Source organism: Hemitrygon akajei, chromosome 7 (genome assembly GCF_048418815.1).
Source record: "Hemitrygon akajei chromosome 7, sHemAka1.3, whole genome shotgun sequence".
Lineage (NCBI taxonomy): Eukaryota > Metazoa > Chordata > Chondrichthyes > Myliobatiformes > Dasyatidae > Hemitrygon > Hemitrygon akajei.
The window spans coordinates 126,472,371-126,494,696 of record NC_133130.1 but is presented as its reverse complement, the minus strand read 5'-3'; the positions used below and the strand labels follow the sequence as shown (position 1 = coordinate 126,494,696).

At 40.5% G+C, this 22,326-nt stretch overlaps 1 protein-coding gene across 1 annotated transcript in view; it reads right to left on the bottom strand.

The window, feature by feature from the left end:
* The window catches only part of zdhhc8b (zDHHC palmitoyltransferase 8b), a 336,369-nt gene extending 314,337 nt beyond the window's left edge, over positions 1-22,032 (bottom strand). The window contains exon 1 of the mRNA XM_073051911.1: positions 21,723-22,032. Within this exon, the coding sequence (XP_072908012.1) occupies positions 21,723-21,820 (98 nt within the window). The 5' untranslated portion in view covers positions 21,821-22,032. The remainder of the gene's footprint in view (positions 1-21,722) is intronic.
* Positions 22,033-22,326: the final 294 nt, after the last annotated feature.

Below are 22,326 nucleotides of genomic sequence, written 5' to 3'. Positions count from 1 at the left end.
CCAAAGACCATGATCTAGAGTCCATCAAAAACCACTGACCATCGCAACACATCGATGTCTCAGACAGGTTCTCTCTCACCAGTGAGAGACAGACAGAAATATCACTCATGAATATCAACAATATTCAAAGGCCATACCCTGGATATTGCAACACACTGGCTTTAAAGTGCCACCTTACATACTGTTGGTTTCCAACCCATAAGCTATAACTTTTACAGTCTGTGAGGTGTCAAAACAGGACACCCCCACATAATGTATTTCTCAGGCACCTATTTAATATGCATATTATCAATGGCATGTCACCTTGCTCAGGTGGAGTGCTGATCAGGTTACCTGCAATCCTTGGGCTACATGTTCAGAACAACCACTGTAGCTGGTTTGATGACGTGAACATTAACAGTGGTGTCAACAGCAAGAAGGGATTGTCTTAACCTGGTTGATTCCAAGTTCACAAGACAAGCACAAGTAGAATTTAATCTCCATTACTAATATGGCTCAAGACAGGCCAACCTGCCAAATGCACTGCAAGTGTGCACACTGGCTACTCTGAAAACATAGCGACCTCTACTACCAAGACCACGTTGAAGGACAGCCTGCAGATGGGACCACCATTTTGCAAGTCCTACCCCATCCTGATACTGGTGTATACTACCATCCCTTGTGTCTAAATCCAAGCATAGTAATGCAGGGACATCCTCAGCAGATTACACCAGTTTAAGAAAGTAGGATTCCCCCCACCTTCTCAAGTGTAATGAGGGATGGACAATAAATACAAACATTCTAGTAACAGCCACATCTCAAAGAAATTAGTAAATATGAAAAAGTTTTCACCATCCCCCCTCTATTGCAAGTCATCCTTCTATACAAGGAGTTCCCAACCTTTTTTATGCCATGGACCCTATAATTAACCAAGGTGTCCATGGACCCCAGGTTGGGAAGCCATGTTCTATATCCACAGATATAACTCAATGACCAGAAAGAGCAGAAGTCTCAATTAATACACTGAAAGTGAGATTATAATTTGCAAACCTAATTACGCAAGTGCTGCAAAATAGAATTTGGACTCATGAGACAGAATGTCAAATTTAGCAATTCTTAACTGGCAGCACTTCTTTTTTCCATTTTTACACAGATATCCCCAAATGTAGAGCAGAAATCAGACTGAAGCAGTGGGAGGAAAGCAGGAATACAGAAATGGCTCAGGCATGAGCAACTGCACTTCAATGCTTCCCAGTTACTGTATAAATGATACAATCTCAGTCCTTATCACAGCAGAGTTAGTAGCAGAAGAGGGAATAAAAGGTGAAAATTTTAAACAAGCTTTATTATTCAGTCGTATTAATCTGAAACACCATATAAATCTCTATAAATTCAAGCCATTGAGTTATTTGACAGTTGCGAAGTGGAAACTAGTCAAGCTCCTCCAAGAGGACCACAACCTTGTTGTGGGGTTGCGAGGCTTGCGTGCCTCAATGACTCAGAGAGCTATGTTGGCTGGAGTCAACGCCTTATGCTTTGGCTCTTGGTAGGAACACCCATGCCAAACAGGTCCATGGTAGAGGACAGACTAAGAGCGGTCTACTGTCCTCTTAAGTTTAGGCGTTCAGCTCAGGGTTAACAACCCTGACTGGTAAAACAAAACTGTTATGAAAACAGCAATGAAGAATCCTTCTACTGAGTGCGACAGTATTCCTGAGTCTCCATCTGGGACTTGCTTGCCTGACGGTAGTGAAAACCAAGAGGAATCTACTGACATTATGAAGGAAGCCCTAAATACCACCAGAGAGGGAGGGCCTTCATTGCTGCCCTAAATGCCAGTGGCTTAACAGGCACAGTGAGTCAAGCTACAAATACAAAAAGACCTTTGGTGGAATGTAATTGAAGCACTGCACTCATTAGACTTAAAATTTAAATAGCCAAGGCACATATCCAGTTTACCTTCATTTACATTTCCATAATTTCAGATATTAAGGGAATCAGAAGCTATGGGTACAAATTACACCCAACTGTGCTTTCTAAAACAATGTACAAGGTTTTGTTTTTAAAAATGCAGTTATTGTTGTTAAGCCAAAGTTTACTGCAATATGCATACATACAATGAAAAACTTACTTGCAGCAGTGTCAAAGACAAATAGGCTCATAAACAGCACTCACAAAAAAAAACAAATTATTCACAATTTTTACAAGAGAATACAAAACAAAAAAGCTGTACCAGACACTTCATCTATCAGCTTTGATCATTACACTTCAAAATTCAATGTAAATTTATTATAAAAGTCACCACTTACAACTGTGAGATTCTTATTCTTGTGGGCATACTCAATAAATTGATAACAGAATCAATGAAAGTGCATCAATTTGGGCATTTCACTAGTGTGCAAGAGACAACTGTGCAAATACAAAAATAAATAATTATAATAAATAAGCAATAAATATTGAGAACATGAGATGAAGGGTGCTCAAGTGACATTGAGTGAATTTATCCCCTTTGGTTTAAGAGCCTGATGGTTGAGGGGTAATAACTGATTCCTGAACCTGGTGATGTGAGTTTTGAGATTCCTGTACCTTCTACCTGATGGCAGCAGCGAGAAGAGAGCATGTTCTGGATGGTGAGAATCTCTGATGATGGATGCTGCTTTCCTCCGACAGTGTTTCATGTAGATGTGCATGAAACACGTGAAGGCTTTACCAATGATGGATTTGGATTTCACAGCAACTCAGCATTGTAGCAGAGGGATCAGATTGCAAGTGGAGGGTTTACTGCATCTTTGGCCAATTGCTGGGACAACAAGCTTCCAACTTAGTGTTGAATAATCGGAGGGCAAAATACTTGCCCATCATTACAAAACAGTCTATGAAATTACGTCATTAATTTGTTATTTTATTCTATGAAACCTGCAGCAATTAGAAAATAATTGTGCAGTTTGGATCAAGAAAGTCTAACAAGGTGTTAAAAAGTGAAAACTGACTCATTGGCAGAATGAAAGACAACCTCGATTTTTCTGGAAATTATTATCTGGGGCTTTACACAAGTAACAAGGATCCATTGGATAAATCAGATGAAGAGCAAGCAAGAACTAGAGATATATATTACTTGTAAATGTATCTATAGGAAAGATATTCATAGGTTTGAAAGAGTATAGTGAAAACTTACAAGGATGTTATCAGGACCTGAGTGAAAGGGGAAGTACTTTTTCCATGAAGCATAGAAGATTTAGAGTAGATTTGACAGATTATACCAAATAATGAGAGCTATAGATAGGGTAAATGCAAGCAGGCTTTTTCTACTGAAGTTAGGTGGGACTACAACTAGAGGTCATAGGTTAAGGTGAAAGGTGAAAAGTTTAAGGGGAACTTGAAGGGAAACTCCTTCACTCAGGGTTGTGAGAGAGTGGAATGAACTGTCAAAGCAAGTGGTGCATGTGAGTTCAATTTCAATGTTTAAGAGAAGTTTGAATGGGCAAATGGATGCAAGGGATTTGCATGCTATGGTCTCAGTGCAGTTCGATGGGACTAGGCAATTTAAATGGTTCAGTACTGACTAGATGGGCCAAAGGGCCTGTGTCCATGCTGTACTTTTCTGTAACTCTATCATGGGTTGTACAAGAGTTGCCCTCTTTGTCGTTCGCCCTTACTGGAACACATTTGCTCTAAACTCTTCCCAACTCTTGTAAAAGATTCCTTCTCGTTAGATCTGTTCTACCTGCAAATATCTTCTCCTAATCTATTTTGCCAGCTCCTCTCTTGCACTCTGCCTGTTGAGTGAGACTAGACCTTGAGGTCATGGGGTAAGGATGAAAGGTGAAATACTGAAAGGGGAACTTCTTCACAGAGTGGTGAGAGTCTGGTGATTGAGGGCGCAATTGCAGCAGTTATGGGAAGTTTGGGTTTGTACATTGACAGGAGGGGTATGGAGGACTGTGGTCTGGAGGCAAGTCAATGCAACTAGGCAGAAAATCAGGCTGACATGGACTAGATGGGCCAAAATGCCCATTTCTGTGCTGTGGTGCTCTATGACTATCTCAGGTTCAATGTTTTGTAGAAAAGTCTTGAAAAGCACTGCACCCACAAATCTCAAGGAAGTCATATTGAGTACAGCAGTAAATTAGAGTTTTGCCTTTAATTCTTTGAAACTGAAGAAACGTTTAGTTTGTTTTAGCATGTAGAAAAATGGAATTCTCAGGAGAAATGCTATTGGTGCATCTTCCTCTGTTATTACGGACAACAGCCCAGCAATGATAGTTGCAGAGGAAAATGTCAATGCTTCTCTGCAAGTGTCAGAGAAATAACATTATGGGCTATACTACGTTAGTGCTGGAATGTACTGCCCCTAGTACATCCTTAGGTTTAAGATTCAAGATTGCTTAATATCATTTCCAGTACACAAGTGTAAAGCAGAACAAAAAAATTGCTACTCCAGATCTGATACAGCACAAAAAATACATTAAGATAAAGAATACAACAATAAACAATATATAATCTAAATTCACAAGGTATCTTATATACATAGATTATTTGTGTGTACAGTATATAGATATCTCCATCCTTGGTGATCAGGAGGCTGGTGCCAGGTGATGCACTGGGCAATTTTGACCACCCATTGTAGAACCTTCCTGCCCACTGCAGTGCAGTCCCCATGCCGTGCAGTAATGCAGCATGTTATTTTGGTGGTTAAAGTAAACAACACATTTTACTGTATGTTTTGATAAATGAAACTGAATCTGAGCAAGCAGCCATTGGGATGTTTTAAAATAAAAATGATCCTGGTGATTCTCTTGCTTTCCACTTAGAGCAATTCAGATTGAGTCTCCATCCTTTCCCAAAGGCACAGTAATGGGTTTAATGATTTAAGTTCCCTCTCTGCTAACTTTTTCCTTCAAACCCCTGAAACTGTCAAATCTGGGTAGAATACAGTAACATTAAGAGCAGTATTCTTCAGGTACTTTTTTTCCAATTATGTATGCCCAAAATTTGACAGCTTGGCTTTTCAACTGTAAGAACCACATACAAGAAAAAAATAATTCTGCCCAATAGACAACAGAAAAAAGAAACACACAAAATGCTGGAAGAACTCAGGCAACATCTATGGAAATGAATTAACAGTCATTTTGGGCCAAGACCCTTCTTCAGGACTAGAAAGGAAGGGGGAAGAAAAACTGGAGGGAGGGGAAGGAGAATAGCTGGAAGGTGAAAAGTGAAGCCAGGTGGGTGTGAAAGATAAAGGTTCGGAGAAAATGGAATCCCATAGGAAAGGACAGTGGACCATAAGAGAGTGGGAAAGAGGAGGGGACCCGGGGGAGGTGATAGGCAAGTGAGAAGAGGTAAAGGTCAGAGTGGGGAATAGAGGAAGGGGGTATTTTTTTTTAAACTGGAAGGAGATAATATGCATCTCCTCCATCATGTTGGAGGGTATCCAATGGAATCCAATGAGATGCTGCTCCTCCACCCCGAGGGTGGCCTCTTCTTGACATAAGAGGAAGCCATGGATCAACAAGTCCACATTTCAGGAAAAAAGTACCCATTCAAACTTCCAGGTCTATTCAATAAGACAACTTTATTTACCCACATTTACCAAAAATCTTTCATTTTCAGGGCTGGAAATGGCAATTAACCTTGTAAACACAGCCTGCTGGGCAGCTAACTGCTGATTTCTACTTAATTTGCTGTGTCAGAACTGACTCTATTACGTTTATCATACCTTAATCCTCTAAGCACAACTCAAAAGTCAACACCATACACACGCATACACATAGTTCAACACTATAAATGTACACTACTTTGACGGGTGGGCTAAACCAGGCAAGGTGAGATACAGACACACCTGTCTTAGCATGAGCAGATGATATCTACAAGGAGATCCAATGGCTAGAAAAGCAGTACTGCGACACTCCATGGAGAGCGAAGCACATGACAAGGAGTTATGATCATCTACTGCAACCAAGGAAGACCCCAGTTTGCAACGCTTGTTCGTACCACTGAACCCAGACTTCTGAGGTTGACAGCGTGGAACTGCCCCTGTACAATGGTTTTTCCACTTTAAAAACTCTGCCCCATAGGTTTCCTATCATCATTGGACAGGGTGGACAAACACCAGAGTTTTATATCAAATTGAATTCTATTCAATCTCTCCCTAATAAATGGAAATTTGTAGCCAAGCCTTACTTAGACCAACTAACAGAACACAACTAGAAATAAAGAATGCATTTAAAAATGAATTATCAATCTTGTACAGTATAACATGGGAATTACAGGTTTCCAAGATAATCAGAAAATAGACATAAGTTATAACAACTGACCATATTTATAAACTCTAGAAATACATATCAAAGGCATTAATTGCTTTTATTCATAAATTGTTAAACATCAAGCTCCTGGGCTTCACATGTGGCTTAGCTACTAAGCCTAGTGGAACTGTTTCTATTGACAAGAGAAGGGGAAAGGTGGGTTACTGGCGCCTTAACTTCAGGCAGATGGGGCTTATCACTCATGGTTGGCAGCTCATCTAGGAGAAGGAAAACTCTGACCTTAAACCGAGAGGATAAATCCAGAGTTGGGGTCCCCAAGGCATTCCCTATGTTGAGTTAAACACTGGCTGACAACTCCTCTGACACTGCTGGTGCCAAACTACATCGGTCTCTGCCATTCCTTTGGATTCATCAGCTACATGGAGAGGGGTAAACTGCTACACAAGGAACAGCCTGCTCTCCAAATTACACTGCCCTGGCTTGTGTATCACGTAGACAGCTTGGATGCAACATCCATAGTCACACTTGACCAACAGAGCGCCTCTTTGGCAACAGAATAATGTTTTCACTTTGCAAGATATAACATTAACAATAGAATACAGACAATAATATTCATAGGTCTGTATTAGTTTAGTATTGTCATATGTACAGTGAAAATACATTGAAAATCTTTTGTTTGGGTGAGATCTAATTTCACTTGAAAGATAATTAGAAGGCCCATCAACAACTTCCAATTTTACAGCACCTTTATACACACCAAAATACTGCAGAAGTGTTATATGTGTACAGTGAGCCTATGCAGGCACATTTATATAAATTAAACATTTATTCTTGAAGATATAGAATACTAAATATTATGCATTAACAGATGTTTAACAGCTTCTATAGATGTGTAGTGGAGAGTAAATTGACTGGCTACATCATAGCCTGATAGGGAAACACCAATTCCCTTGAATGGAAAATCTTACAAAAGGTAGTAGATACGGCCCAGTCCATCACAGGTAAAGCCCTCCCCACCATTGAGCACATCTACATGAAACGCCATCGCAGGAAAGCAGCGTCCATCATCAACAAACACTACCAACACACAGGACATGCTCTTTTCTCACTGCGGCCATCAGGAAGGTGGTACAGGAGCCTCAGGACTCACACCACCAGGTTCAGGAAGTTATTAACCCTCAACCATCAGGCTCTTGAATCAAACTCAACTTCACTTGAAGTTGAAGTGTTCCCATAATCAATGAACTCTTCATTTCTTGCCCTTGATATTTATTGCTTATGTATAATTCTTTCTTTATTTGCAGTTTGTTGTCTTCTGCACTCTTGTCGAATGTTCAAGTTGGACAGTCTTTCATTGATTCTGTTATTGTTATATAGATTTATTGAGTATGTCCTCAAGAAAAATGAATTCCAAGGTTTTACACAGTGATGTATATGCACTTTGACAATAAATTTACTTTGAAATTACTTAAAAACTAAGTATAAAAAATATAGAACTAAATATACCAAAGTATATTTTATAACTTTCATTTGTTAAATTATTGAAGAACAGTCTGGACTTCAACTGAAAATTCAAAACTTCCCTATGCTGCAGAATAGCTTTAGATCCCAATGGCAATGGGCCATTTTGTTTCATATTAGTTCTCAGCACATCAGCAACATTGGCAAGAATGACTATCTCTTAGTAACCAGAAGTGGTGATGACAGTCCCTCTCAGTGAACCCTTCCAGTTCTTGTAGCGATGGGACCTCCAGATGATGGTAGGTGTGTAAAACTCCAGGTTAAAGGCCTAAAGACATTGTAGAATTATTTTAAAACCATCCAAGTCTGTGTGGGCAGAATGAGTCGCTGAGAACTGCCAGAAGGCTTTATACGGCTTTTAACACCAGGTCTGGCTCCTATTAACATTGCCCTTGCAAATGATGCAATCTCCAGAGACACCTGGGAAGCCATCATTTTTAGCAAGGCTCCAGAAACCTTACACATTCTCAATTGAAAAGGTGTTTATAGCCAACAGGAGACATGAAAAATGGACAACTGGGAACAGATGTACTGGCAAATTGGAATTTTCTGCCCACAAGAAGTCATACTGTCATAACTACAAAACCTTGCAAGCAGATAACAAAAAAAAATCACGAAATTAAATATCAAGGTAGTGGTATAAAATCCCATTCCTGTAAAAGATTTAAGAATTTCAACAAAATGAATTACAGCAATGTTAAATCTAGCATTCTAATGCCGAGGAGGCATGCTAGCATGAAAGCAATTTTTTTTAAAACGTAGGTCTTTCTGGCACTTTAAGCCACACCTTCAGCTCCTTCCCTTATTTAATCCTCACCTCAGTGAATAGACCTTGGGTGAAAGTAATCTCAACCAAATACAGAAAACCTTTAACCAGAACTATTATCTCAGTTTCTCCTTCCACAGCCACTCTCTAATGTGTTGAGTCTGCCCAGTACCATCTTTTGTTTTTATTTCATCCGATATTCCCAGAACTAATGTTCAAATTACAAGTCTACTCCAAGAGAACAATAAACAAAAAGAGATTTTTAAAAATCAAAGACAATTATATGAGCCAAGTACACAGTCCGTGGCCCACAGACAATGAACAAATTTGCTGATAAAACATGTACTATTTAAAAATCTGTGAAAAATTAGCAAGCTGCAAAAAGCTGGAAGAGCTCGTGGTGTTAGTACTATATTTAATATACATCATACCTAAAGTATGATACAAAGAGAGGGAAAAACATATATTGCTGTTCACGATTCTCCATATGGTAAGCTCCTAAACCTCAGCTACAATAGGGAGTGTGAGAGTTAAAAGAAAGGCAACGGTGTATCCTCCATAACACAATACTGCCAAATTCCACAAATATGACTCACCTTTTTCCATCATTACTGTAACCTTCAACTAGGTCATTATTACTTGTAAACTATTCCAATGCCTTCCTAGCTGACCTCTCTTCTTATACCTTCGATAATTTTGTTGTCCAAATCAAGGTTCATTCACACATCGGCCCTGCACTCACTAAACAGCCACTGTGGTGGTGGTTGTCCATTGTGTGGACAATGACAAGAAACCTCTTCTCATTGCTACCATCAGGGAGTGGGTACACAAGCATGAACACACACACTCTACGATTCAGGAACAGCTTCTTCCCCTCTGCCATACGATTTCTGAATGGGCAGTGAACCCATGAACACTACCTCACTACTTTTTTTATTCTTGCACTACTTAGCTATTTTAGATATATACTTGCTATAATTCAGATTTTTCCTCTATAATATATTGCATTGTACTGCTGCCACAAAACAACAAATTTCACGACATATGACAGTGATATTAAACTTGATTTTCTATGAGTTTTTAAAGTGGAAAAGCCATTGCACCTGGGCAGTTCCACTCTCTTGACCTTGGAAGGCAGCTCCAGTATTACAAACGAACGTCACAAACCGGGGTCTTCCTTGGTTACAATGGATAACCATGACATCTTCTGTGCCTTGTCATGCCCTTCACTCTCCATGGCGTTTTGCAGTGCCATCTTCCTGGCCATTGGATTTCACAGTAGATCTCATCTAACCAGCACACCAGAGCAGACTTTGCATGCTAGGGCAGGTGTGCCCCTATCTTACCAGGGTGTCAGGCTGCCAGCTACCCTCATCTGGTTTAGGCTGACTGTTGAAGCTGTGTACTGGGGTGTAGCCGCTGTCACATGCTGCAGGTAAGGGGGACCAAAGGTGAGTGAGCTGCCCCAGAATGGACATAATAAGCCCCTTCACCAAAAGTGCTACCCCTCCATGGACACCCCATACACCCACTACAGACTGAAAAATTCTTTGGCAGTCCATCAGTGTTAACAATGACTTTGCTCCTATTCCACTCCAGTCATATAGATTGTGAGCTGACTGATGAGACTAATGCTGGACTTGCAGACTACCACCAGTGAGGAATGAGGTGCCCAATCAGTGGAACAAGTAGATAGTTTGGGAGGAAGCAAAGTTTATTAAGATTTTTTAAAAAGATTAGCTTTATTCATAATATTCACATCAAAACATACTGAGAAATGCATTGTTTACATCAATGACCAACACATCCACGGATGTGCCGGACACAGCCCTCCAGCAGTACCACACATTCGGACGCCAACATAGTGTGCCCACCGTGCTCAGTAGAACAACACAGAACACAACAAAACAGACACCAACAAGCGGCAAACACCCAAGGCCCAACCACCTGGCATATTGTACTCTAAATTGTAGGAGATTAGACTGTGAATTTGTAACTGAAGACTTAGATATCGGTAAGAAGAATTGTTTTCAGCTGGCGTATGGCCTTTGTCAGCCTGGGATAGTAGTGATGCTACACCAGGCAGTTTGCTATTCGTTGGTTGCCAAGGGCACTGACATCAAGAGAAGAAGCAACTCTTGAAACTGTGCCTTCCAAATGGTACTAAGTGCCTCTCTGAGCTTGATAAGCCCACTCCATTCTTGGCTCTCGCCAGTATGGGCCTTTGGGTGTTTGTGCCATGCATCACCATTGTCAGCAAGTCATTTCTTTATTTATTTATTGAGCCACACCACCTGGCAATCCCCCCCCCCCCCCCCGATTTAATCCTAGTTAAATTATGTCAATTATGGAAAACTCTGAACATCCTCTACATAGCACCATCCAGGTTACTATCGATGCAATGCTCCTCAGACAGGATGAAGGGATGAAGAGGTCAATACTCCCCAATGCCATTAGGCTTTACAATTCAACCGCCAGGACTTAAGAACTTTTTAAAAGCTATTATTAATGCTTTTTGAGATAGTGATTTAGATGCAAATCATATTTTTTACTGAGTTAAGTATTGTATGTAATTAGTTTTGCTACAACAAGTGTATGGGACATTGGAAAAAAAAGTTGAATTTCCCCATGGGGATGAAACATTGGAAAAAAAAGTTGAATTTCCCCATGGGGATGAATAAAGTATCTAACTATCTATCTAGTTTAAACAAGGGACAATATAGAATGACCAATTAACCTATCAACTGGTTTGCTATTGGATGGTGGGAGGAAACAGAAGCACCCAGAAGAAACCCACGCGATCACAGGAGAACACAGAAACTGCTTACAGGCAGTGGCAGTTCCACCCAACATTTTCCTTATGTCATGTTTTTTTTGTGGACCTTCTGCTGTCTGTAGACCTGTTTCTTTTTTTATAAAACCAAAGGAAAGACATGTCTGCAACTGGTCATTCTCTGCAAATCAGTCCAGACACTTTAAACAATCTGTGAAGTATATTACACAGATAACAGCTGAGTCAACATTGGCCAGCCCAACACTATCCATACAATCTCATACTTGTTTTCAAATTTCTTTGCGGTCTAATTTCTCTTTATTTGAGATACTTCCTTGTCTTCAGTATCTGCATCCCTCCAATTGTGTTCCCAAAGTCTTAACTCCAATTTTAATTGCTCTGGAATTTGCAACATTAAATCTCTCCACCTTCATCGCTGAAGATTTCTCTTATCAAGCTTTGGCACCCAGGTCAGTACCTCCTTGGGGGCACAGTGCCACTGTTTGATTGACAACATTTGAGTGCCTTCAGGTGTTTCAGCATGTTAAAGTTACTCTGAAAATGAACATTTGTTTTTGTTGGAGGGATAGAACAAGGAGCCTCCCTACAACTGATTAAACAATGCAGTTGGCCAAGAGCCTTCCACAGCTGGGAGATGAGCTAAAGATCAGGAGGGATTTAGATTAAAACTGTTTATGCAGAAAACTTGCCTACCACACTGCATTTGTTCATGATTGTTTAATGCAATTTCCAGTACCCAAGTGTAAAGGAGAACGAAATAACTCCGATCCAATACATCACAAAAGATAAAGAGAATAATAAACACAATGTATAAATAAATAAGATAGCTTATATACATAGAGTGACACTAGGCACAAGAATGTCTGTAGATAAGGTAACTGACAGGAAATGATAAAATAGTGGTGGTTGGTGGGTGGAGGTGTTGATCAGCCTTACTGCTTGAGGAAAGTGACTGTAGCTGGACAGCATTCTAACTGGCTGCATCACTGTCTGATATGGGAGGCTACTGCACAGGATCAATAAGCTACAGACAGTTGTACACTTAGTCAGCTATGTCATGGGCAGCAGCCTCCACAGTATCCAGAACATCAAGAAGTGATGCCTCAAAAAGGTGACATCCATTATTAAGCAGCCCCATCACCCACGACAAGCCCTCTTCTAATTGCTACCATCAGGGAGGAGGTACAGAAGTCTGAAGGCAGACACTCAACAATTCAGGAACAACTTCTTCCCCTCCGCCATCTGATTTTTGAATGGACATTGAAACCACGAACACCATGTCACTACTATCTTCTAATTTTGAACCACATATTTAATATGTGTATACTCACTGTAAATCATTTTTTTGGTATTATTATGTAGTGCATTGTACTGCTGCTGCAACTTTCATGACATACGCCAGTGACATTACACCTCATTCTGGTGGTCCATGAGTGGGTGGGTGCCATCCTTCATGATATTACTGGCCCTTTTCTCTATATGTCCTTGAGAGCCAGTAGGCTGGTGCTGGAAATGCACAAGGCAGTTTTGAGTACCCACTGTAGAACTTTCCTATCTGCCATAGTACAGTTTCTGTACCATGCAGTGATGCAACTATTGGAATGCTCTCTACTGCACTTCTGTAGAATGAAGTGGGTATACATATGAGGTAGACTTCAAAGTTGAAAATATTACAATGAACATACTGAACAAGGACAAACCCTGGCGATTTTAGAATGAAATAAACTCTCAGATGGCAACTCATGCAATCCGCAGTCTTCCTCACTGCTATTCTGGAGACAGACCCATAAGATCAAAACTGTACCTGGGTCCCACCGACTGTTGTTGGTTTCCACATTTATAATTTTGAACAGCAACAAGTGCAAACGGGGAACTTAGTGTATAGACATCGTTCCTTCATCGAATTCCAGTAATACGAAAGTACCTTTTGCGTCAAAACTAACATCCACCCAAAAAGATTACAAGGTTTAAGTACCAAATCAGCCCAAACAGCAGCTTTGCTCATCTGCTTACAGATCATTTGCTCAAGATCCACAGTTGCCAGGAGTTCTCAACCTTTTTTATGCCATGGACCATTACCATCAAGCAAGAGGTCTGTGGACCCCAGGTTGAAAAGTTCAAAGTAAATTCATATAATAAAAGTATGTATATGCCACCAGATGCTACTTTGAGATTCATTTCTTGCAGGCATTCATGAGAGGACAAAGTAGTAAAACAGAATAAATGAAGAACTACATTCATTTCCAATCTTTTTTATTGATTTTTTTAAAAAAACGAATAGATACAAATCAGAGGAGAAGTTATATCATAATGCAATAAATGTACAAACAACGAAAGGGATATATACTGTCAAAGTCATATAAAAGTAGTGTTAGACTACTGTGTATAAACAAAGAACCACAACTTCTCTTGGCAATTCATACAAAAAGAGACTGGAAATTTTTTATAATAAAGAAAAAAAACCCACTAAACTAACCTAAAGCAAAAAAAGAACTACACACAAAGACAGTCAAACCCATGTGCAAATGACAAGGAATGATGCAAATAGAGACACAGAGGCACAGGCACAGAATCCTGAGAATGTGAACTGTACAGTTCTTGAAAGTGAATCCATAGGCTGTGTTCGGCCATCAGTTCAGTGTTGGGGTGAGTGAAGTTATCCACACTGGTTCAAGAGACGGACAGTTAAAGGGCAATAACTGTTCCTGAACTTGTGGTGTGGGACCAAGATCAAGTGGACATTTTCCCAGATTCTATCTCACAGTTTGAACATCATGAGTGAGAGGGAAGAGAGGTAAAGTACCCATGAAGCCCGTTACAAGTACTGAAGACTTGGATGTTCTATTTGTGCGCCACAAGGGGAATAGAAAAAAAAATGATTGTAACATCGGTTATACAAAGGTCTAATGCAGGGATCTGTGTTTTCTTCTATAAAATCAGAGTTGCATTTTCAACTATGGTAAACAAATTAGGCTTTATGGAAGGGGAGTTAGAAAATAAATTAAATTTGAAATATTGGAAGTTCCACGTCATCTACTTCTAGAATTTTTAGCTGTGACAATACTAGTATAAATTCAATACACAATATGCTGCAGGAACTCAGCAGGCCAGGCAGCATCTATGGGTAAAAGAACAGTCGATGCTTTGAGCCAAAATCCTTCAGCAGGACTGGAAAAAAGAATGAGGACCTTTGCTTCAGCACAGAATCAGAGACTTCAATCCACATATGCAACTCAAAGTAAGACAAATGCAAAACATTGTTGGACCAACACAGCAGTAAGTTTTTAAAGCTGAAATTTTACAGTCCTCTATTTCAGCCACAGTAGTATTCCCACTCAATTCATCCTCCACCAAGCAAGCACCTCATGCACTAAATTGGAAAGCAGCAATCAAGAAAGGGACCTAATGTCCAGTTTCATAGTCTGAGCATTTGACATAAGTACAGGGAAAGGTTGGGAAACATACAACACATTTAAAATAATGGAGAATAAAAAGGGGGAAATGGCAGCTAATTTGCATGGTACTGGACAACAAAGATTTTGTTTCCTGAATACTTTTAGGTGCATCTTGGGTTGATACTTCATCGCTATGTGCTTGTCATTCCCTCATACAATTTAAGATGGTACAGAGAGCTCATATGACTAAGGATGAGCTATCTCGTTTTTATTCAGCTACATCTCCCTACTGTGACAGATGTAATAATGGATTCATTAATAATGCTTCATTAATTCATATGTTTTGGACTTGCTCGAATCTTGAAAAATATTGGAAGGAACTTTTTCAAACTTCTCCTTACTTTTTAAAGTTAATTTTAAGCCTAACCCTCTGACGGTCTATTTGGTATTGTTGCAGGACAAGATATTAAGTTGAAAGCATCTGATTTACATATTTGGCCTTTGGCTCTCTTGTAGCTAAGAGGACACTTTTGTTTAAATGAAAGATGTTCTTCCTCCTACTCATGCTCAATGGTTATGCAACGTTATGTCATGTTTAGATTTAGAGAAGATTGTTTGTTCAATTTCTGAATCTTGTCAAGATTTTCAAACATTGTGGGGACCTTTCTGAATTATTTTCAAAACCTTCAATTTGTTATTTAAACTCAGATGTTGGCTATTACTAATTTTTATTACACAAGAAGGTATTTGCTTTCTTTTCTCCTTAATGAACAGCTTTGGTCTTGGTAGGGGTTAGACTTTTTTTCTTTTGTAATAAATTAGTAAAGTTCAATATAACTATTGATTAACTTATATGAATACAGGGTAATGTAATTGTTATTATGAACAGATATAATGTAACTAGTAGTTTTTGTTTTATCTTTTCTGACCTTTTATATATACTTTCTTGTACTCCATATTCTTCTATGTAGAAACTAATAAAAATATTGAAAAGGTGCATCTTATGGATTTTGGGTGGCTGATCATGAAAATCACTGTGATATTTACCTTTTAAAAAAGATATACACCTTTTAAAAAAACAAATCACATACATTTGTTACTTTAATTCATTATTCAAGTCAGAATAACTGATGCCAAGGAAGGCATTTTTGTTGGCCCACAAATCAAACAGGTCATCAACAACCGGCAATTCAAAGAACTTCTGGTTGGACTGGAGAAAATCACATGGAAGTCATTTGACGATGTTGTTAAAAAATTTTCTTGACAACTAACTACATGCAACTGGCTGACAACATGCTTCAAGTATACAAAACCATTAAGTACCAGTCACCAAAGATTCATTTTTCAGCATTCCCGTTTAGACCTCTTCCCTGGAAATCTTTCAGTGACGAGCACAGTGAAAGGTTTCACCAGGACATTGCGGTCATCAGGGCTACAGGAATCTGTCTATGCTGGCTGATTATTGTTGGACACTCTAAGCAAGAAGCCTCAGACACTGAGTACAAATGAAAATCGTCAACAAAACAGTGTTAGCTTAGTTGAACTATTGCAAAGCATCAGCACCGTTATGAAATTAAATGCATTATATTCAATAAAAGTTAATTTCTTGTTTCTCTAAATTCCAACGTGATACAAGTTATCTGAAATTGTATTTATTTTCACCTTCACGCAGTCTATCATAAACAAAACAAAAATTCAGAGGAAGCAGATGATGTCCAGTGTTGATACTGCACAATATAAACCATCCTAGCAACACACACAAAATGCTGGTGGAACGCAGCAGGCCAGGCAGCATCTATAGGGAGAAGCAATGTCGAGACCCTCCGCCCGAAACGTCGACATCGCTTCTCCCTATAGATGCTGCCTGGCCTGCTGCGTTCCACCAGCATTTTGTGTGTGTTGCTTGAATTTCCAGCTTCTGCAGATTTCCTCAAATAAACCATCCTACATTGCAGAATAAAATCTTTACAGGAAACAAATTCATTTATTCGTCACAAAATTCAAAGTAAATGTTATATCAAAGTACATCTCTGTCACATATACAACCCTGAGATTCATTTTCCTGCAGGCATACTCAGCAAATCTATAGTAGAGTAACTATAACAGGTTCAATGAAAGATCAACCAGAGTGCAGAGGACAACAATCTGTGCAAATGCAAATATAAATAAATAGCAATAAATATTGAGAACATGAAATAATATGATAAGGAGTCCTTAAAGTGAGATCACGGGTTGTAGAAACATCATAATGATGGGACAAGCAACTGTAGTTATCCCCTTTGTTCAAGAACTCAATGGTTGAGGGGTAGTAACTGTTCCTGAACCTGGTGGTGTGAATTCTGAGGCTCTTGTACCTTCTGCCTGATGGCAGCAGTGAGAAGAGAGCATGGCCTGGGTGGTGGGGGATCCCTGATGATGGATGCTGCTTTTCTGCGACAGTGTTTCATGTAGATGTGCTCAATTAGTTGGGAGGGCTTTAACTATGATGCATTGGGCCAAATCCACTACCTTTGGTAGAATTTTTCATTCAAAGGCATTAGTGTTTCCATACCAGGCCATGATGCAGCCAGTTATAAGTTTGTCAAAATTTTAGACGTCATGCCAAATCTCTGTAGACTCCACATGAACATCGAAACATACAATGAAATGTGTCATTCGGGTTAACAACCAACACAACCTAAATATTCCGGCGCCAACGTAGCATTCTCACAATGTTCAGTAAAACAACTCAAGCAGCAAAACAGAACAATTAAGGGCAAGACAAGCCTCCTTCCTCCCTCTCGCTCACTTATACACACAAACAGGCCTCCAACCCCATGACAGTCCACCACTGGAGTCCTTGGACCCAGACTCACAAACAACAGACCTTCCAGCTCTTAAAAATGTTGACAATCGTAACTTCAAAAAACAACAACAAAATCTATCTGTCCACTTTTATTGCATTTCTTTTCGATATCTGAATAAAATATTGATGTGGACAGGAATGACCTGCCAAACAAGTTTTCCAAACCCGATTTCAAATGTCGTGCAGCAGAAGAATTTCTTGCAGTCACAGCACAATTAATTATTTTCCTGTCAAACTACATTTAAATACTGGAGTACCGTAAATGTACAGGGCAGAATTCTGTGTGCAAATGCAAGGACATTTTTAAAATAATAGCAAGACAATTTTTAAAAAGCAGTCTAAAAGCGAATGATTGTCTTGGAAACACAAACAAAATGATGAAGGGTCCCTGCCCAAAATATCAACTGTTTACTTTTTTCCATAGATGTTGCCTGACCCAATGTGTTTCTCCAGCATTTTATGTGTCGCTTGGATTTCCAGCATCTGCAGATTGTTTCTTGTTTGTGATCGTCTTGGACATTTTTTTCTTGTGATTGCAAGATCCTGTTGGACATTGGTAATATAGAATACTGCAAGTCCGATTCACTGGTTCATTGGCAAGACCGAAGGCAGAGGAGGTGTGTGGCCTCGGTTTTAGTGCGGACAAGGCCTCGTGGGGGTCGCGGGGTTGCCTGTAGCAGCCACCCAGGAGGGAGATGTCAGAAGTAGTGTGGCTCGACATCCATGCTGGATCGGGGTCTGGCCCCCTTCCTATCCAGTGTTCATTCAGTGGACGACAAGCTAGACTGTATTCGTCTGCAGACTGCTGAGAGCTTGGTCTTATCAACAACATCCATGCAACAGGACATGACTCTCAGGGACTTGGGCTACATATTGTTTTGTGTGACTGTAGGTTAAACTGCTATCTTATGTGCTCTGTGCTGTGGGTGACTATCAGTACTGTGGTTTTCATCCTGGGTCTGGAGCACAGCTGTTTAATTTGGCTGTACTCATGTATAATAGAATAATAATTAAACTTGAATTTGAAATATTTTTTAAAATAGGCAGTGCTTAAAGACAGCAAGATAGTGTTGTAGGGTTTATAGACCATTCAGAAAACTGATGACAGTGGGGAAGAAGCTGTTCCTAAAGAGTTAAGTGATTGTTAACCATCTCTCTTCAGGCTACTATACCTCCTCCAAAAACTTGAAGTGACGGATCCACGATAATGTAACGGTTAGCACAGCACTTTACAGTACCAGTGACCCAGGTTCAATTCCTGCCACTGTCTCTAAGCAGTTTGCACATTCTCTCCGTGACACGTGGATTTCTCCCCACAGTCCAAAGTTGCACCGACAGGCAGGTTAATTGGTCATTGAAAATTGCCCAATGACTAAGCTAGGGTGGCTGAACAGAGCCTATTCTGATAGATAAATGAATAATAAGTCCACCCTAAGAATGAGGCCATCCAGGATGGATAAAGCAAGCAAATTCACACTCCAAGTGGGAAAGTCTGTCTCTCGCAGCACAGGAAGGGTGGGAGCAGAGAATCAAATACAAATCAGGACAAGAAATTTCAGTGACAGGGAAACTGAGGGGAAAACAGAGTTTGGGTTAACTTTTCGACTATAGGCCACTTGTTAATCCGAGAAAGAAAATCCTGAATGAAATCAAAATAATTGTATTGTTGACTTGATTTTATACTGAAGCACAGAATATGAACTCAACTCATGGTTTGGAGGCTTGCGTGCCTCAATGACCCGGAGAGCTATGTTGGCTGAAGTCAGGGATTTATGCTTTGGCTCTTGGTAGGGTCACCCATGCTAAACAGGTCAAAGGGTAGGCCAGACTAAGAGTGGTCCACCGGTCCTCCAGGTTCATGTGTTCAGCTTAAGGTTAATGACCTCAGCTCAAAGTTGTTACGAAAACAGCAATGAAGAATCCTTCTATTGTGTGTGTGTGTGACAGTATTCCTGAGTCTCGTAGAAACATAGAAAAGTCTACAGCACAATACAGGCCCTTCAGCCCATGTTGTTGTGCCGAACATGTACTTACTTTAGAAATTACCTAGGGTTACCCATACCCCTCAATATTTCTAGGCTCCATGTACCTATCCAGGAGTCTCTTAAAAGGCCTTTTCATATGCACCTCCAGTACTGTCGCCGGCAGCCCATTCTACACACTCACACACTCTGCGTAAAAAACTTACCCCTGACATCTCCTCTGTACCTACTTCTAAGCACCTTAAAACTGCGCCCTCTCGTATTAGCCATTTCAGCCTCATCAGTCTCCATCAGGGACTTGCATGACTGACAGTACTGAAAAACAAGAGGAAGCTACTGATACGACAAAGCAAGCTTGTGAACAGGACCACAGATGAGCACCTTCACTGCTGCTCTAAATGCCAGCAACGTAATGGGCAGTAAGTAGAGAACCAAACTGATCAAAACTTCCAGCATAATTATTGAAGAAATATAATTACATTAATATTGGACTGGCACTTCCTTGCTAAGTGAAGTATTAGAACAAACTTTAATACAATACTTCGTATTCACAAAATTAATACTGTCAAAATTAGATTTCAGATTGATTTCCCTGAGAACCAGCATGTTATTAAGAATCCATAATCATTTAGATCAATACAAATTTTATAGAATGAATTAGCACTTAGAAAACTAAAATCATGTAATATTCAAAAGAAAATCCTAGTTTCCAAATCTTAATAGGCAGAAATAAACGTGTTTGCCATTTTTGTTAAACACTTAAATTCCTTTTCATCATATTAGGAACAATTTAAAAGCCAGATGAAAGCTTCCTAATTCTCACCAACTAAAGGCACTTCTATGATAAAAGGAATTACAACTCAAATGTTATATCTTCTCATATATCTAGGCCTCATATGGAGCCAGTGATCATTAATGGAGAATGTGTGGAGCAGGTTAAGACCTACAAGTATCTGGGAGTACAGTTGGACGAGAAGCTAGACTGGACTGCCAACACAGATGCCTTGTGCAGGAAGGCACAGAGTCGACTGTACTTCCTTAGAAGGTTGGCGTCATTCAATGTCTGCAGTGAGATGCTGATGATGTTCTATAGGTCAGTTGTTGAGAGCGCCCTCTTCTTTGTGGTGGCGTGTTGGGGAGGAAGCATTAAGAAGAAGGACGCCTCACGTCTTAATAAGCTGATAAGGAAGGCGGGCTCTGTCGTGGGCAAAGTACTGGAGAGTTTATCATCGGTAGCTGAGCGAAGGGCGCTGAGTAGGCTACGGTCAATTATGGAAAACCCTGAACATCCTCTACATAGCACCATCCAGAGACAGAGAAGCAGTTTCAGCGACAGGTTACTGTCGATGCAATGCTCCTCAGACAGGATGAAGAGGTCAATACTCCCCAATGCCATTAGGCTTTACAATTCAACTGCCAGGACTTAAGAACTTTTTTTAAAGCTATTATTAATGCTTTTTGAGTTAGTGATTTAGATGCATATCATATTATTACTGAGTTAAGTATTGTATGTAATGAGTTTTTGCTACAACAAGTGTATGGGACATTGGAAAAAAATGTTGAATTTCCCCATGGGGATGAATAAAGTATCTATCTATCTATCTATCTATCTAGTATTTGTGTCTGCCTGTATTGCTAAAGATTTAAAAAAGCAATTTGCAACAACTGGTATGCCAGAGGACTGTCCTTCAACTCAAGGTATCATATAATTCACAGACACACACGTACATTCCTTAGTATATCTAAACATATGCATGACACCAGAGATAACATACACACCACATATTTTACCACATAACACATATAACACTCGCACTTTGTGCATACGCAAGACCAGTATATCTCTATGCAGACATGTAGCAGGAAAACACATTTATCATGTACATGTCATCCTACATTACGCATCGATATACTGTACACCACACTTGCAAAACACATATGATAATCAGCATCGGAAATCTGTAAAATAAATCACGCCCATGGCACATTAAAACCTGAAATGTAATTTGCAATGCAATCCGATTTCTCTGTGACATTGTTTGGTGCATAAATACAATGGATCAGCAGCAGCAGCGGGGGCCTGCGGTTCCTGTCAACCGACCACTCTCGTCCCATCTCGTCCCACCTCGCCCCTCCGGCCGCCGCATACCCACCCCTCTTCCCCCGGGACTTACGTGAATGCGAAGAACAAGGTGGTGGCTCCCACCAGCAAGGCGGCGGCTGTCGAGACCGGGATGTATTTGGTCGGCTTAAATTTCTTTCCACTGGGCATCCTGTAATTCCCACATAGTCCCGAGAGGGAAGGAGAGTGATGGGCCGAGCCGCGCGCACAACCGACAACTACGGAGCGGACTCGCACGGCGAGATGAGCCGGCCGGCAGAGCCTGGGGACCGGGGGACTAAGGGGACGAGGGCCGAGGCCGGGAGGGGGAGGGGCGGGGAACGAAGCCCCCTAGCAACCGAGCCCGAGCGCGAACAGGAGGAGGGGTCCGCCGGAGAGGAGGCGGGGCAACGCGGCTGACGTCAGTCACTCCAGCTCCGCCTCCTCTGCCACCTTTTCATTGGACGATGCGGAACCTCCGCCCACCCGCCGGGAAGCCCATCGTTTTTTTGCATGAAATTTGCATGGGACAAGGATTCCTCACTCTAATTGGTGGCTTGGTTTCAGGGCGATTGTTTTCTCATTGGCTGCGCTGAGGAGAGGGGCGGGTCGCGCCCACGCGTCGTGTTCCATTCATACGGAGTGCGTGGGAACAGCAGCTTCATGTGAAGGGAAGC